This window comes from Strongylocentrotus purpuratus, unplaced genomic scaffold (genome assembly GCF_000002235.5).
Source record: "Strongylocentrotus purpuratus isolate Spur 01 unplaced genomic scaffold, Spur_5.0 spur5_contig_170, whole genome shotgun sequence".
Lineage (NCBI taxonomy): Eukaryota > Metazoa > Echinodermata > Echinoidea > Camarodonta > Strongylocentrotidae > Strongylocentrotus > Strongylocentrotus purpuratus.
The window spans coordinates 1-18,134 of record NW_022144816.1 but is presented as its reverse complement, the minus strand read 5'-3'; the positions used below and the strand labels follow the sequence as shown (position 1 = coordinate 18,134).

The 18,134-nt window shown below is 41.1% G+C and overlaps 1 protein-coding gene across 1 annotated transcript; it reads right to left on the bottom strand.

Moving 5' to 3' along the window:
* Positions 1 to 12,371: 12,371 nt before the first annotated feature.
* On the bottom strand, positions 12,372 to 15,059 carry LOC115921639 (ceramide glucosyltransferase-B-like). The gene is made up of 4 exons (XM_030979389.1): positions 14,941 to 15,059; positions 13,745 to 13,830; positions 13,323 to 13,510; positions 12,372 to 12,533 (listed from the first exon to the last, which is right to left on the bottom strand). Exons 1-4 carry the CDS (start codon positions 15,057 to 15,059, stop codon positions 12,372 to 12,374), a joined length of 555 nt encoding a protein of 184 aa, XP_030835249.1.
* Positions 15,060 to 18,134: the final 3,075 nt, after the last annotated feature.

Here is an 18,134-nt window from a genome sequence, read left to right as displayed (position 1 = left end):
ATCGCCTCAGCTGGCACCACAGAGCATCTAGAATCAAAAATTCGGACCCCACGCTGGGGGGGGGGGGCTTTGCGCTCCGCGTTCGCATTAGTTCTCGGAGCAAATAAGTATGCTCCAAAGTTGCCTTTAATTAATCTAACCGTTTTAGAATGTCTATCACGGTGTGCACAATTATTTTATTTTTTACTTCTAGAAAACCTAAGGAGAATAAGTCCGTCAAGTTGGTACCCATTTTTCCCTGTTCCATGGACTCATATAGTATTTATTATGCACATGTACACACTTATTTCGAATGAATAAAACCAATATTAATGTTTCCACATCTAAAGCTCAGTCTCTACTCAACTTCTGGAAGTTGCTTAAAGCAAACAGATTTACAGTGTTGGTAATTCGTCCCTATGCCTTTATACAGATTATGTACAATTAATGAAGACTGTTATGATTCACTTCCCTTAACTCTCGACAATATCAAACTATGGCATTTCTTGTTGATGTTATCAAGTACTTAGAGTCTTTAAGTTGCTTTGAAGTTAGAAACTGCAACGTCTTCAAATTTGTTCGTAAATAGCCAGTGGCATGTACCCAGCGTCAGCAACAGTGTTATTGGCACTGTTCTCTGCCTGATCTGGTACGATGTACGGAGTATATCCATCATTGGTGCTGGGTTGTTGGGGTCTCACGGTGCTTTGATCCAGGACAGTAGGCGGGTGTGCGTCTACTGTTTCCCAGGATGGAGGTCTCATATTCGTGGCTTGAGTTGAGGGACGAGTTGGTATTGCTGCACCAGGCCCATCGTGAGTGAAACTTTGTAATGAGATTCCGCGGTTGCTGCTGGGTCCCCATTGGCGGTAGAACTCTGAGTACTGTATGTTGGCACTTGAATGCTTAAGACTGTCTCTTAAGACGCCTGGATGTGGTTGAAATTCTTCTTTAACTTCCTCTTCGATGCGACTTGGTAAGCTATGATGATCAGGAAATTATGATAGTGACGACACCAATAGATGCGATTGTAATGGTAACTGTACTGCTGAAAGGATTGTGGGCAGTGAAAACTAGTTAGGGTAATCCTAGAAATTGTGATTTGATCTATAGAGCTGCTTTCTCCTTGATCACTAGTTGTTTGTATGGCAGTTGAAAGTGCCGAGTCAAGGCTTTCCAATCCAGTGACCTCGGGTGTTGGAGTAGGGAAGATGGTGACTGGTCCGACGGAGCAGCTTCTGTTAAATTCAGGATATGCTCCACTGGTCATAATACAGGTGAACACTGAGTTGTTGTAGAAGGAATCTATTGCACGGAGATAAAGAGCGTTTCAACTTGATCCCCGACGATGGTTGTGTTTCGTGAGAGTGATATCTTGATAAATTGACAAGGTTGTCCACTCAAGGGAAACCACTGGTTTGAGTTATCTCAGATGAGCAAAGTACAGCAGACGGTATGGTCTCAGAACGTAAGATGTCGTGCATGATGGGTAAGTTGTGTTTGAAGGAAATAAACAGTAACAGATATTGGTGCAGGAATTTTCTCAACTCCACGCACACTAATAATGGCACATTAAAGATAGCGCTGTCTCCAGCACACTACTGGCAATTGTTAAAGTCATGTTCCGATGTTCTGCCCAGTTAGGCTATACTGTACAATTCCACGATTGTCTGTTGTGTTTGCGGTGCTACATGGCAAGTCGACAAAGCCACAAGATGACACATGGAGGGATCCATAGGGAGATGTGTTTGACCCGCGGTACCATCGAGCCTCCTCTAAATCAAGTAGTCACCATCATGTCAGGACTGATGTCACATGACATCTGCAACCGTCGCCTCTTCGGACGGTCACTGTAAACAGCTTTAGGTGTGATTGCTAACGACGCAGCATGGTAACAGTTGAGACAAGTACTGCGGAGAGAAGAGATACGATCGCCATCTTTCTCCTAACTATTAATGCAAAGTCTCAGTGATGTTATCCTGATTGGTACGGTACACTCAGTCTACGTGATGAATAGCGTGGTACACCTATTATAATTTCAGTCATCCAAAAGTATAGTTTCGAATGAAGTTTTCCCTCAGTCGTTATCTTTCTAAAATACCGTTTTACAATTTAAGTTACGTAAGAAATAAGCAACCACTCCGCTTTAACCGCTAATTATTGTAAATTCTTGTTAGACAGCATATCATGCGCTGAAGTTTAGCTCAGCTAGTTGTCTGCGTATTATGATTGTGTGCAATATTTTCCTACACGTTTATACCTGCTTACACTGTCGAATTTCCTCATTCCATTTTTGACACACGCTTTCAAGTTCATTGAACCGGTTACCATTTGGTAGTAAACGCACACAAAGTATTTCGCAAGAGGCTTGGTTTAAAGGAAGCATAACCTGAAAAAAAAATAACCGGAATGCTATTGAAAAACATCCAATGTTGCCTCGTTTCTTTCGCCTTTTTCATCTCTGTCCAGTGTGCGATAAAAGTGCTGGATATCGGAAGAATCAGGAAAGTAAGAAAGTAGCAAACCTGAAAATAAAGTCACGTTAAATAGTTTCACTTATTGAATATGTATAAGGATTTTTGTTCCTACGGCTGATGTCCACTTTTGAACCGCCAGTGAAGGGCAAAAAGTAAAACTGCTTTTCTTGTAGCAGAAAGCAGAAAGTTGAAAATGCATTTAGCAAAACGTTTAATCTGCTATTCTGGTAGCAGAAAGCCGAAAGTAGAAAAGCATTTTAATAAACGTTCAATCTGCTTTTCTTCTATTCTTTAGCAGAAAAGCAGTATGCCTACTTTTGAACCTCCATAGGCTGGCTTTTGCTGCGTTAAGACCCCGATAATCCGGAAAGTAGGAAAATAGCAAACCTCGAAATAAAGTCACACTAGAATAGTTTACTAAAATGTGTGAGGGGTATTCCATTACGGTACGTTTTTTGCGAATTTTAGCAAAAACATTTGCACGTGATATAGCTGCAATCGGTCAAGTCCAAAATAGGACAAAGTGGAAATAACCACAGCTAGGCAGGTACGAAACGTGTGGTTTGAACACAAGTCATGTGAAACTGAAATTAGTTATTAGGAGTGTGTGCAGCTGTTGGAGGAACGGGACCCCTTTCTCTTGATGGCGTAGCAATGTCATTGGGGTGAAGGGGTGGGGGGGGTAACAGGCGCGACCCGGGGGCGCGGGGGCACATGCCCCCCCCCTCATTATTTGTGTCCAAAAAAAAGGGGGCGGGGAGATGAGAGAAAAGGAGGGAAAGGAATAGGGCAACCTCCTCACAAAAATACCGGCGCCGATATTAAACATCAGCTGCAACATTGCGTACAGCCGTGTGGCACAGCGAGTTCGAGAAACTTCGAAATAAACCGCAATCTCAAGTTCAAGGCCAATAATGCTAACATATTGAAGAATTTGAGGTATGCAAATCGTGATTGGCCGGAGTAGGCATTTCGGACCGATTATTGGCCTGCAACCTCAGGGTGCACACACCGGTAAATAGGCTAAATCCATCCGCGAGCTCTGAGTAAAAGTATACGTACGCCCTTATAAAATATTCTCTGTTAAAGAGTTCCGAGAGCCATACAATGGGGATTGAATAGATTATGGCAATGAACCTCTGGCCCGGACTTGGGCTTCAAGTCTGAGCATTTTGGATGCAATTGGGCTCGAAAGTGGTGACATTTCTCCAAGTTGCGGAGCGATCGTTTTTTCAAGGTGGCTATACTTTTCCGCTTTGGGGGAAAATATAGGGGTTGTTTTCTTTAGGTGAGAATGTCTCGAAAGTCAATGTCACCCAAAAAAAGATGCCCGAGAAAACGACAGATGACATGTTGATCATCATTTTTCTGTGCAGCTTAAACAACTGTGAGTTCTCAGGATTTTAAAAGAATTTTGAAGTATGGGCATTTAGCACTAGTGTCTATAGGTTTTTAATACAAAGGTAAACCCATAAAGCCGTGCGGTTTTTCTTCGTTTTAATAACTAAAACAATACTATAAAAAGACACTTCCTTGGCAAGCAGGAAATTCAGATTTTTGTGTGTGGGGCACTGGGAATTTGTGGGGGCCACCCCCCCCCCCCCCCCAGGCTACGCCACTGCTCCAAACCATTAAGTGGTATGGAAATTGGTCTTAGGAACTAGATATGAGATTTCAGAAGTTCCTCAATGTCCGCCACCTATAAACATGTAAACCTATTTACTGGGGTCTTATATACTTGTACACACCAAAATGAAAAATAAATGTATTAGGCAACTGTATTTCTTCTGCAAAGTTTGCAGTTTTATTTTACCCAAGATATACACACTATCCATATACATACTAATTATTATCATCATTACAATGGTGATTTGTTTAAACTTAGTAGCACCAATCTCCGTGATATACATTCACAAAGTACACTGTTTTCAAGTGAAATGCTCATGGGCATTTTACAGCAAAAGTATATATTACATTGCACACAGTATGCTGGCTTATACAACTCCATTGGTGGTTATGCATACAAAGCATGATGAACAATTTATGCATTACCATTTGAAGTCAAGTCTGTGACTACATGTACACCACGATAAAGCAAACGCTCTTTCTGAGTTTTCGTGGTGCTCAGAAGATCTGGTGATTTTTTTTTTTTTTGGACAGAACACTTGCCAGTCACCACGAGACGTTTGCCTTCAATTTGGTGTTGCTACACGTACACCCCAACTATATGTGTAGCATCATTTCAACTATGAACTCCGTGTGCCACAAAAGAGGGTGCATTTTCGCAACTTTTGAGAGCCCCGTGGACAGGCCACATGTGTGCGTACTGTCCTGGTTTCGCGCGCGAAGTACCCACGCCTTTCTGAATGTGCCAAAGCTAATTAATAGCCACAGCGTCTTGCGCGAGTGTTGGGCCTCGTCTGCGCGCGAATACGTTCAATTTTAACTTGCGATGGTCTCCCAGACTAATCCCCGCCCCCAATAACTTTGGATCATTAGAAATACGCAGTGGATGGACCGAGAACCATTCTAGGTCTCCCCAACTCTCTTTTTCTGGCCGTGAAGAGTACTTGTGCACAGAGCCCATAGCTAGCTGGGATAGTCCAGACTATTGTTGGGGATGTCTCAACCGTAGTTGGGACTGCCCAACTATAGTTGGGACAGATGCTGTAGTTGGGCTAAAACAGTGTTGCATATATGGAAAACCTTTGTTATTGAAGTAAGCAGCTTTTGCCAAAGTGCGTCAATACATGTGTTGCTAAAGATATATGATTTGGGAGAGGATGTATTTAGGAACACTCAATAAAATCACATCCTATGCAGTTCCCTTATCCATTTTGAATACAAATTTTCATGCAGGGGTTTCACAATGAAACAAAAACACACGAAAATTTCCATGATGGGAAGACCACGACCTTCAAGCATACACTGGTCGCTTCACAATTCCACTGGAATGTTTAGAGAAAAAAAAACTGGCCAAATTTCACTTTTTTTGAGTTGTAGCAATACATTTTTTTTAAACATGCAACAGTAGCCAAGGGCAGATCCAGGGGAACCCAATTTTTTTTTTAAAGTGATGTCGCAATAAAGGCAGGCACTGCGTACACCACCATCTTTTTCCTAAATAATAAAAATTGGTTAAAGAGGTCAGAAATTGCCTCAGATCACACCACAGAGCATCTAGAATCCAACAATTTTTCAGGCCCCTTTTGAGCGGGCCCGAACCCCACGCCGTATTTTTCAACCCACTTTTTGGGGGCCCAACATTTTTTGGGGCCCTCCCCCAAAATTGTGTTCTGGGTCCAACCCTTGACAATAGCAAGAGTTTGACTCGAGTCGACCACGAGCCAGTCACAGAAAATACCCAATCAGGAAAGTCGTCACAGTTCATTTGAACAGTTCAACACAGAATGTTGACTTGTGACCGACTTGTGATGCCTTAGAGGTCTCAACTACAGCTCTGCAAAATAGGCTCCAGATTATGCTAATTGTACGGTCTCATTTTTTTTAATGCAACAATCGTGACATTTTTTAAAAGGCAACTCCCAGGCAAGACATTCAGTTCAACTGCCACAATTTTTTTTACAAACGTCATAATTCAAGCCTCTAAAGTTGCCGAGTTTCAAAATGTATTTGTTCCCAAATGCATGGGTGCAATACTTTTATGCATAATACTAGTACAATAATTAAACATGCTTAAATAAAAATGCACAGTATATGAAAATGATAAATAAAAAATAGGATTACAAGTGAAATACAAAATGGTAACATATCTACGATATTCATAAGGAAAAATATAGCTATGGACAATTGCAGCCGGTTCATATAAGGAGTCCAAACAAATGACAATGCTAAAGGAATAATGCAGAACAACCATCCCCTATCCAACCACACACACTCTCACAATTACTGGTTACTTGTAAACATTTATTTTATTTAGCAATAGCAAGCTTAAATACTTCATCAATGCTGCAGTTTGTTTGACGCAACTTTACTGGTATATGGTGGAATCATGACCGTCCAAAAATCCAGCACTTATTAAAGTTACTTTCCCCATGCGCTTCAAAATTTCAATTTTTTTTCTCATAAATTTCACTCTGTGTTATTCCAACCAAGATACAAACAGTGCGAGTGCACAGTAAGCTCTGGCTGTCTTGCATGAAAGTCTTGCATGAAAGTTTTGCATGAAATCTATCAAAACGATCCCTGCCAGAGCTTCAAAATGCGACGCCAATGGCAAATGTGGAGCACCATACTTTAGGGCCAAAAAAAAAAAGTCTCCCGTTTCTGGTATGTTCTGGTAGTGGAATCCAGCGACAAAAATTAGAAGCTTTTCTGCGGTGGTGTCACGCTCACCCTCTTGCACAAAGCTGATGAAACTCGCTCCATGAAATTGGTCATGCCTTGTTTACATGATCCAAATTTTGATGTAATTCCATTGGTAAACAACAGAGTTATTTAGGATCAAACGTAGGACAAATTTTGACACGTAGTATAACAATAGTTACGATTTAAGAGTTTTGAAGTTTTTTTTTATATCTGGCTATTTCATTGGCTTGTGGCCCACATGGAAATCAACAGCATCTTCAAGCCTAAATTGAACTTTACTGACCCCCCACCATGACATCGATATAAGCATATCTGTAAAGTACTACATGTAGTTTCTATTTAAGCTGCTTAAATACAAATTACATTTAATTGCTCTGTAAGATACTAAACTCAAAGACAGAGTATCTGTTTAAAAAAGTACTGACCTGAAAGTAACATTGTAAGGTATCAAAATATTTCTGTTGGAAATCACACAATAAGTGTGTGACCCACCCAAACTTAAACTACTTTTTTCCCCCTAACTCCTAGTTCCACACAAACCCTAGCGTAAAAATATAAAAGAGTAAAACAAATCTGTACAATGAAATTCTAACCAAAGTGATAATGAATGAATGAATGGCAGAATAACACTGCGTGTATTCCTTAAACGCCACTTTTTGTAATGTCAGGCCATCATTTCAAAAAATTCAAATTCTTGTCAGGCTGAGATCTGTTGTTGGATAACATCTTTATCGAGAACCGTCTCACGGTAAACTGGTTGAAAAATGGATAGCTGACAAACTGCGAATAACGCCAGAAAGTCGTTTTTGAAATTGTAAACACTGACCCGTGAAACAATCATTACAAATTCCAATCCATTCACATCTCGGAATTTACTCACGATTCTGATCACTGTACTCATGATGCGTCCCTCAAATGGCGAAGCCATTGTGCACGCTATTGTACAAAGCAACTGCCCAGTGACGGGTTATCTGATTCTGAACAATAGCTAGCACAATATGCTACTGCCATTGAAGGGGCCTCCATGATAGAACTGAGGGCGTGCCCGGATCGGTCTGTATGATATTGTACCTTGTACTTGGTATATTCTCCTGATTCACAGGATATAACTAAAACCACTCTAAACTGTACATGTTTGCGTAACATGCACTGTTTTTGCGGGCTATGGAACTACAAATTAAGATCAGGAAGCACCCTTTATTGCAAACTGGACAGAGAAGATGTTTCTCATGTTTCTGGCGTCAATATAATACAATCCAAAGCATTGACAAACCCTAACTCCCTAGCATGATTTACTAGGAACCATACCAATCCTGGCAAATTCCAACACCGTATGGGAACTGCACACCCACATTTCTGACTTTTGATTCTGGAGGTGTGCCAACCCAATGTAAAAACTGTCAGTTTTAGGGGTACTGTACCCATCCAGACAGATTCCAACAAAAACATGCTGTTGGGGTTTGATGGGTTGAGTTCTGTTAGGGTTAAGCACCATGTTACGGTAAGTTGTATGAGACATATTACAGTCTGTTAAGCTGAGAGGGGACTTCATGTGACTTGTGCAGTTTACCCACACCGTTAATTACATGTACATACTTATGTAAGTGTACATGTACATAGGCATATGTACATATTCCAAAATCATTCAAGTAATAACTGTATGCTATATCCTAAAATAAAACATTAAAAATACCTTACATATTATGCAAAAAAACAACTTTACAAATAAAATGAAAAGCCTCTTCATGAATTCAATACCAAAAGTCCTCCTTTTCAGCAAAAAAAAAAATATTACACAGTATATATTAAATCTATTAGTACTGCACATAACCTACCCATATACCTTGTTAGAGTTGTTAACGCAATTAAACTGACCTAAATATGTGCACACCGTTACTGCAAACATACTTCAATTAATTAAACCGATATATAACAAGTCATCTTCCATTGATCAATTTCTCCACAACATAAGATTCCTCAAGCGGCTTTCAAAGTGACGAAGTTAAACAAGGGAATCAATATGTGCTTGGCCGGTTTTAAACAAGTACGTTTAAAACCAGCTGGAGGACTGGATGTGAATATGGCCAAATCACAGTAAATTTGTCGAATGTAATAAGGGTGAGTAAAGAAAAACTGTTGAGACCATTGTTTTAGAGAAGTTCTGCATGTAGCCTGCAAAATCTAGGATATGAAACCCATTTATAAGCTTTCTTTTAGAACAAGAATCAATCAAATCACTCATGTACTTTTCAAGTTACGGAATTTTAAACACAACCGCCGTTTTAAGGTTCTGTCCACGGATCGCAAAAAAGTCAGTGTTCTTTCAGCAAAACGAAAACAAATCACATAGGGATGTGTGTGAATTGTTTTTGTTTGCTGAAAGAACGCACACCTTTTTGGTGATCTGTGGACAGAACTTTAAAATGGTGGTGTGTTTAAAATTCCGTAACTTGAAAAGTACATGAGTGATTTGAATGATTCTTGTACTAAAAGAAAGCCGATGAATTGGGCTTTCATATACTAGATTTTGAAAGTGCTACATGCAGAACTTCAATAAAACAATAGTCCCGACATTTGGGGTTTTTTTTTTTTACTCACCCTCTACATGTAACTTAACTGCCCAACGGAAAACAGAAAAGGAAGTTATTGAGTAACTGTTTCCATAAATGAAGTTACGAACAATCTACACTAATTTAGATGCGAGATGTTCAAATGTGGTATCCTGATATGGTTGACTTTTAACCACAGACGACGACATCCCTTTGAATGTTCCTAAACAACATAACGAACTCTACACACAATATATCGTTCCATCTCTAATCCTACACTCAGTAACTGCATTCCATCAAAAACTTGTACCCGTTTTCCAGCACTCAAAACAAAGTGAATGTAATGTGCGATATATAGTGAGCTCATGTATTAGAAAAAATTATACAAGTCTACATGTACATGTCTTCAATAAAATCTTACTCAATACAAGTAAATTTATAAATTTCGAGGTAGTACCAGTATCTTTACCCATGTACAAGAACAAATATCATGCACTAATTTTGCCAAATAATGATCAGGCTTGCGTTCGACTAAAAAACTTGCCAAACGATGAAGTCAAGCACATGCAATGGGCATTTTTCATAGGACCTTCCTGAATTTGAGAAATTCAACACCAAACGGAAGCTCAAAGGCGCATTCAGCATGATTAACAGCCATGTAACGGTAGGATCATTGCAATTTAAACCCAGAAAAGTACTCATCAATTTAATGACAGAAAGCTTGCTAAAAGTGATAAGATTGGTATAAAAAAAACCTGTGAAATGATAAATTTGTGAGGTCACGGCAAGTTTTCGAGCACCCAATTTGCAAAAGTTGAACACATGTCAATTTTGCAGCGAATTTTGCAGCAAGCGTTTCATGTCAAATTGGCATCATATTCACATTTGCGTGAAGTACGGGCCAGGCCTAATATTGTTTGAGGAATAAAGATCCAAATTCACTTCGTGAGCTGCCTCTGCTAGATCTACCATAAAAATCCTACATTGTACATGCAGTAAACCAGAAAGCTACCCCTCTTTAATTATGTTGAGATCATGGAATATTTTATCTGTACACTGCACTTTGGAATTAAACGTTACATTCACACTTGTGACCGGCTCCACAATAAGAAGGTATTATGTCGCAAAAAGTGAAATTGAGTTATATACAACATGTACATGGTTGGAAAGCCCACAATGTAAGCTTTCATTTGGTATATAATAGAGCTCCAAAGCCCCTCCCGTTCTGGAGATGTGAGGTATTGCATATTACATGTAATTACTCCCTTGGAGTTCAAATTACACAACTGAGAAACAGGCTTTGAAATACGTGTAGCTGGCTTTGATGTAGAACAACAAAACGATGCACACAAAATTGTTTTTTTCCCCCACTTTGTTCATCAAAATCAACATTTCTGTGAATGAAACCTGAAACTGAAGGTATTAAGATGTCATTCATGATAAAAAATGAAAATCACATTTTGACAAAATTTTCACCCTCTCAATGTGAGCGGGCCATTACACAATAATGCTCAGCGCGATTTAATACCCTTTTTTGTAGAGCCGGTCACATTTGTCCTCTACATCACACCATACAGGAAGAGTTACAAGCTCCTGCACACGATTACACCGTCACAACTTGCAAGATATCACTAGGAGAACATACATGTAGCCTGCTAGAACCAGGAACAAATGATTCATCATGAATTGTTTTTGTTGTTTGTTTTAAAACTGCATTTTGATTTTCGTAGAAGTTCAATATCTGAAACGCTGTTCACCGACAGCAATACGCTGGGCCAGTAAACTCGGTTACTTGTGAGTAGTATATTCTACTCGTGGTTTATCATTTACTGGAGTACTCGTCCTGGCACGAGCAGAAGCAAGCACTCGTGAGTAGCAATTTAGGATTTAGGATTCACGGCTAAATATGTCCCCTTCAAACAGGTAGACAGCGAGAATAGCATCTGGCACATGATGGGGAATGGACCAGTGAGAATTGGCTCTCGATCAGGAACATAATAATAATAATGATAATAATTTGGGAGGCTAATCATCCTTACTCGCAGCTGGTATGCTGAATTGCGAAGGACGCGGCTACAACGTGGTCGGCCGCTGGCACGTAAAGGCGCCTAAGGCTGCCGGCCACATCGACCCATATATGACCAGGGAGCACAGCCTGAGATCGAAAGTGTTTGATTTTCCGAAGGGAGGAAAACCGGAGGGCCCGGAGAAAAACCCTCGTGGCACGGAGAGAACCAACGCACAACTCTACTCACATGTGATCCGCAGCAAGGATTTGAAACCTGGACACATTGGTGAGAGGCGAGCGCTTTACGCACAAGCCACCCATGCCACCATAATATAATATGAGGTATAGCAATCAAGAATGTTGCGTGATGTTGCCATCGTTGATAAACGTTAACAATAATTACGTTAAGTGGAACGCACCCCAAGATGTCACACATCCAGCATTTGACCAGAAATTGTGAAACGGTTACGTCAAGTTATCGGCATTGACCACATGGTTAACCCATTAACCCTTACACTAATTACATTGGGTTTATTCACTGATGACTCCCTAAAACCATAGAGGGCACTATAGGAAGTAACAGGCAGGGCGATTTGGGCTGGTTTGGGCAGTACAGGGACTAATGGAATAAACTCCAACAATCAAGGGCAAGTTTGCGCAAGAACTATTGCTGACCATTGGTTAACCAAAGTTCAACTAAAGTTGGCTCGAACTCTGTCTAGTCGACGGTGGTTGACTACGCTAGTCGACTATTTGGAACAACCTACTGGGCTGGTTGCATCCCTGGTAACCTATAGCCGCGCGCATTCATAACATACAGCAGGGAGCCAGGATCCAGAGTTTTGCCATGACATTTTGACCAGCGTTTGACTAGAGACGTTCGCACGTTGCTATTAGTGCGCAGGCGTAAGTTACGTCACAAATCAACCACTAGTCGACTAATGGTCCTTGCCCGAACTTGGCCATAGTTGAGACGGAACTAAAGCTTGTGAAATGGTACCTAGATACGTGCTTACAACATGAGCCGGGTCAATGAACCTCTTCGAGATAGCCGCCCCACTTGACACGACGTTCCCGTCCGCCACTTGACCTGTTGCCTAGGCATCCTCTCAGGAAGTAATACGGTGTGGAGCATTCCCGGTAGACCCAGGCGACCATGTAGTCGAATTTGGAGCAGTTAAGTGGTTCCACCTGTCAAAATAAATTGATCAAAATCACCGAACGGCGGTCTGAAGGCTTGTTCGTGTGAATGCAAAGGGTATGGGACATTGAAATTCGCCAGACTCAACATGTGTTGAACTGGGGCAGGCACAAGTGAATCGCTTGCAGTGGCATCACACATTCGTGTTTTGCATATGTGAAACGGCTTTTAATAACCAGAGAAATAAAACTTGGGAAAGTCTGAAGGTAATTTCACTGCACAATCTTCTACTGCATGTACGCATGTAGGCCTAAAGGCACAGAGTATACCCTAACCCCTTGGGAGCAAACTCAACATTTCTGACGCACTGTTGACATTCATGGACTTGCTACACATGGCTTTTATCATAATAGCAGTACAGGAAGCTAGGCAAAATCAATCCGTACCCCTAGCACTGCTTCAGGCCATTAGGCCTAAGTCCATCATACTCCATCAATATTTAGTCACGTTAGGCCTTCTGGACCATGTCCCCCAAAATCCACCAAATGGGGGGGGGGGGGGGAGGGGGGGATTTTGATGGAGTTGGGGTGGTTTGGTTAGGATAAAGAATTTTGGTAGCACCATGTGGCAAATCTCTTTTATGAGTTTATGAGTTTCTGAAAGAACCCGGGGGGGGGGGGGGGGGGGGGGGGGGGGGAACTCACATTTCTACGCATCATGGATAGCTTTACTTCCTGATGCGTCGGAACATCGACCAATGAAAGAAGCACTTTGGCTCATAAATATGTATGAGGGATGAAGTAAATTTAATCTCAGTCCAAGAATGTACGTTTTCTCACCTGCATAGTACGCAGCTGTACATAATCGAGTAGAAACCACTGCAGCATGTGCACCATGAAGAAGACAATAGGATCCAGTGAAATAGGTAATAGACGCCAACGTACAGCAAAGCCCGCACAGGATTGACTCGGAGAACGGCTCCAGTACGAGAATGGAAGGAACGGACGAGGTGCGGACCGTCGTCCATCTTAATCAATGGAATTGGAAATCAATTTTCTTATCATAAAAATGAGGTTAAAACTCAAATTTGAATTATCGTATATTAAAAAAAAAAAAAAAGTCTGGCTGGCAAATTCAGCTAAACCATAACAGCAGTCAAATCAATCAAGTGACTGTTTTAACTGTTACGAACTCACATCGCTTGTATCATCCTTTGAAATGACCTATTTTATTGAGGTGAAATGAAGCATGTTCGTCCTACCTGACCATGCGTTTAGCAAAGGACTCCAGCGATGTGTTTGCTGAATTCTGCATCGCGGAAAGCTACTTATTCTGGTAGAAAGACCACTGTGAATATAGGGAAAAGTACACAAGCTCATTCATCAATGCTTGTAATTGAATTGATCTTCAACACAGATCATAGGCCGCCTTAACGCCATCGGCTTTTAACACAATCAGGCTGTTTGTGCTGCCCAGGATCAAGGGCGGATCCAGAACAAAATTTTCGGGGGGCCAAAAAAAAATTTGGACTCCAAAAAGTGGTCAAAAAAAATTACGGCGTGGGGTTTGGGGCCCGCTTAAGGGCCCCGCAAAAATTTTGGATTCTAGATGCTCTGTGGTGCGATCTGAGGCAACTTCTGACCACTTTAACCAATGTTTTTTTGAGAAAAGATGGTGGTGTACTCATTGCCTGCCTTTATTGCGATGTCACATAAAAAAAAAAAAAAATGGTTTCGTTTTGGGGGGGCCATGGCCCCTTTGGCCCCCCCTGGATCCGCCCTTGCCCAGGATCGGGCTGGATGGCCGAGACGAATCTCAAGCATTGAAAAAAGCATTAGTCACAATGTCTCAAGTTGAGTACAACTCCAGTAGCGTCAACTGAAGATTCTCCATGAAAAATCCATGCCAACAGCAGTAGATGTAGAATGGAAATTAGTTGGATCCTTTTATATTGCACCCAAGCAAAGATTTTGTGAGAGTTCCATAGTTCAGGCATGCAACTGGGAAGTCACCAAAAAAGAGGAAATTCAAATCTTTCCAGACTTGTACAGTGTTTTTCTATTTTCAATGGCACACATTGGAAGTGAAAAAGAGGAAATCAGCTGATCCGAGGAAAAGTTGCATGCCTGATAGTTGGATTATGTTACCTACGAGGCCGTGTTTACACGCAAAAGTTTTGGGTATTTGGAACGGATGACAGATAAACACGCAGGGAGTGAGGCCGAAATATCTGTCAGCAACCCGCTCGCAGCGAGCGAGGCTGGAAATATGAGTGTGCTGCCCGAGGGTGATGCCTCATTCCGCCTGGCTTGAGTGAAAATAAATCCACACCTCATTCCGTTCTCGTCAAAGTAATCCCGGCGTGAACTGGTTAAGTATGATAAAGTACAAGAGGGCAAAGCACCATTCTGAATTGATCCTGAAAATATTGTTTTACGGGTTCATGTCGACTTTTACCTTCTGACAGCAGCAACTCCCATGTAGAAGTCCTCGGATATATATTTGCCTAGTTCCGTGAATCCCCAGCCTCTTCCAACACAGTCCTTCGTATCAAGTTGGACATCCCAGTCACGCATATGGCTCCAACCATGTTGCAGCAGATGTACATCCGAGTGTGCGACCCACCAAAGTAGGCCTGTTGGGAAGCAATAGGCAGGCTTAGAATTAAGAGTTGAATAAAAGAATAAATGCGAGCTTGGAAGGTGTTAAACACTACGCTTAACTCTTTCAGTGCCAAACCGTACATGTACGAGTATTTTTGTTAGTCCAAAAGCGCCACCTCGTTCATGTACGAGGTAATGTTCGTGCTTAAAATCGCCAAACCTCGTACATGTACGAGGTAGAGTAACATGTTATCAAAAGGGGGCGCTCTCGCTCTTTCTAATGGTACCAATTATATGCATGTACATTGTACGTCCTGTATTTATTTTTATATTCGAGTTCTTGTGAGAGGGTCACACTGAGTTTCGATTGTTGACAAAATGGCGGTGCCCATAAACCGAGCTCGCGTGTTATCTCCAGAGAAAATCAGTGTATTTTTTCGCCGATTTGGACAGGGTAAGCATGGTAAGGGATTACTTTTCTGATTCAGAATAATCCATGGATATTCAGACTGGATGGTGAGTCAGAAGACGAACATTGGGATGCCGATACAAATGATAACGATGGTGCTAAAAGTGACAATCATGGCAATATTTATGATAATGAACAGAGTTTGTATGAGGAGGGGTATCAGACGCGACACACGTATATTCTGCAAAAGTGCGAAATTCCCCTGTGTTCAGGAGAGTGTTTCAGGGTTTATTACTAGGTACATGACTAATATTGACTTTGAAGGTAACAAGAATATAACAGAGAGCAAGATACAACAAGTTTGGTGATTACAACTTATTTACTTTTTTTTTATAGAATTTTGAATAATTAACAAGAAAGCTTGAAGTTGGGCGCTTTAGGTTAAACTTTTGAAAACGTCGCGGGCACTGAAAGAGTTAAGACTGGCTTCACCTCTGGTAATTATCAGCATTCCAGACTCCAACCAGTCTTAACATAGTGTTTAATACCGACCAAGCACATATTTATTCCATTCATAAATACCTTTTTCGGTCAAAAATCAAACTTTTCGGTCAAAAGTCAAACAAGTCCAAAATTAAAGTTTGCCACGATTTGTTCAACAATTTTACATTCTGTTTTTTGAAACACCCCTCTAGCTATATAATGGAGTGTCCAGCTCGCGAGTAAGACGTAAACAACTCCTTTCTGGAGATTGGCATGCGCGTCACGCATACTGCGCGATTACGCGCAGATGCAGCTGTGGTGAGTGCGTTGTGAATTAGGACTTTGAAATACTGACTCACTGGTAGTGTTGCGCATGCCTAGGTGACGATTGTGAACGTTCAACAATAAAACGATAAAAGGCACTGGATTTCATAGGAGTCCAAATTTCATGTGACACTGGGAAAGTGTTTAAGACCACCAGCCATGTCTTTATCGTCCATTTAAAGACCGGCCACATGACAGGCTCTCAACCAATAGGAATGGGTAAACTGTCTTAGGTATTCATGAATCCTGTTTTTAAGACATTTCCCCATTTTATGACTCCACAACGTCCACGCACAAGTACCCTTTCAGTGTTTACAAAGGGAGAGTTGGGGAAGACCACTGGAGAGACATTTGAATGCAACTCCAACTACGGCAGACGCTGACGCGAAGACGTTACTGTTTGTTCACATTCCATATTAAATAAGATGTGTAGGATGAGTAAAAAAGAAAAAAAACCCCAAATGGGCCCCATATTTTAAAAGATTTCTGCATATGTAGCGCTTCCGGATCTAGGATATGAAAGCTCAATTAATAAGCTTTCTTTAGGCGGTTCTGGTATGGAGCTTGCCCAAAAAGTGGTGCGGCGAAGTGCTTTTTTTTTTTTTACTGATTTTTTTGGCTTCAATGTCGGCTGATGACTGCAAATAGACCCAACTAAATTTAGTGCAAATATATGGAAGTCCAGAGAGGCCAAATAAAGCTTATTCTTGACCACAACCCCATCTAAAAACACGTTAAAATTGTGCAGCAGCAGGATTCCAGTCAAACCAGTGAGTTTGGCGGTTTTGAGACATCATCTTTCATTGAAAAAAACTTTTTCATTTTGCCGACGCACATGGCTACGGCGACGCGCGCGCATACCAGAAACCGGAGACTTTTTTTTTTTGCCTTAGTGAAAGAATCAGTCGAATCGCTCATGTGAATGTACTTTTACAGTCATGGAATTTTGAACACAAACACCGAACCCACACCTGCAGAATTACCCGCAGACCACAAATTCAATGCTCCAGACCACAAGGCCACGGCGCTCCACCGCACAGAATAAAATAAAGGGGGGGGATCCAGATTACAAAATATCTATGTTAGATGTAACAGGGATGGAAAAATGGAACATACATTCTTTGAATGACCCACAGAAAAAACAAAAACCAAGGCCCCCCCCCCCTCCAAAAAAAGAGGAAACAAGTTCACATTTTTAGAAGCAAACATTATAAGATACAATATTTGCAAACCATAAAAAAACCTAAATGATCAAATAATCAAGAAATATGTTACTGGATTGTTAAGGAATGACAGTCTAAAGCATCCTGTAAATTGTGGCTCCTGTGTGCTGACATTTTCAAGAAAAACTGACCAACATGGGAGAAAACTTTTTTTTTTTTCAAAAAGTGCTCCTACTTTTCATATTAATTTGTCTGCATTTTCTTTGCAATTGATTACACACTGTGAAATGGTACAAGCCTGCTAGACTGATCTCTGATCTTACAATTCCCCAACGTCTATAAGTTGCTCCGTTTGATCTTAAGTGGGGTCAGGAACCAGACTACAAGAATCGGATTGGTTTCTGGTTTTTCCAGCATCTACGAACCCAAAAGTGAAACAAGTCTGTGTAACAATATTTGCTACAACATACTAATCCTCCAATCCATTTCTTTCTGAAAATCGCATGAAGTGTGACAAAAAACACAAAACCCTATTTTGAGACCTGTGTCAAAACTCGTCTAGATCAGACTACCTTTGCATAATAAACTGAAACCGAAACAAGCACTCACCTTTTCAAGTGTGCCGCCGAAACCTTTCCTGTTGCAGCAATATGGTATCGCATGAACTAA

Coding starts and splice junctions, on each gene's coding strand:
- LOC115921639 (XM_030979389.1), bottom strand. CDS start 15,059: ATGCGTGACTGGGATGTCCAACTTGATACGAAGGACTGTGTTGGAAGA. Junction 13,831..14,940: donor GGAGTTGCTGCTGTCAGAAG/GTAAAAGTCGAC, acceptor CTATATTCACAG/TGGTCTTTCTACCAGAATAA. Junction 12,534..13,322: donor TACAGCTGCGTACTATGCAG/GTGAGAAAACGT, acceptor TTATTTTGACAG/GTGGAACCACTTAACTGCTC.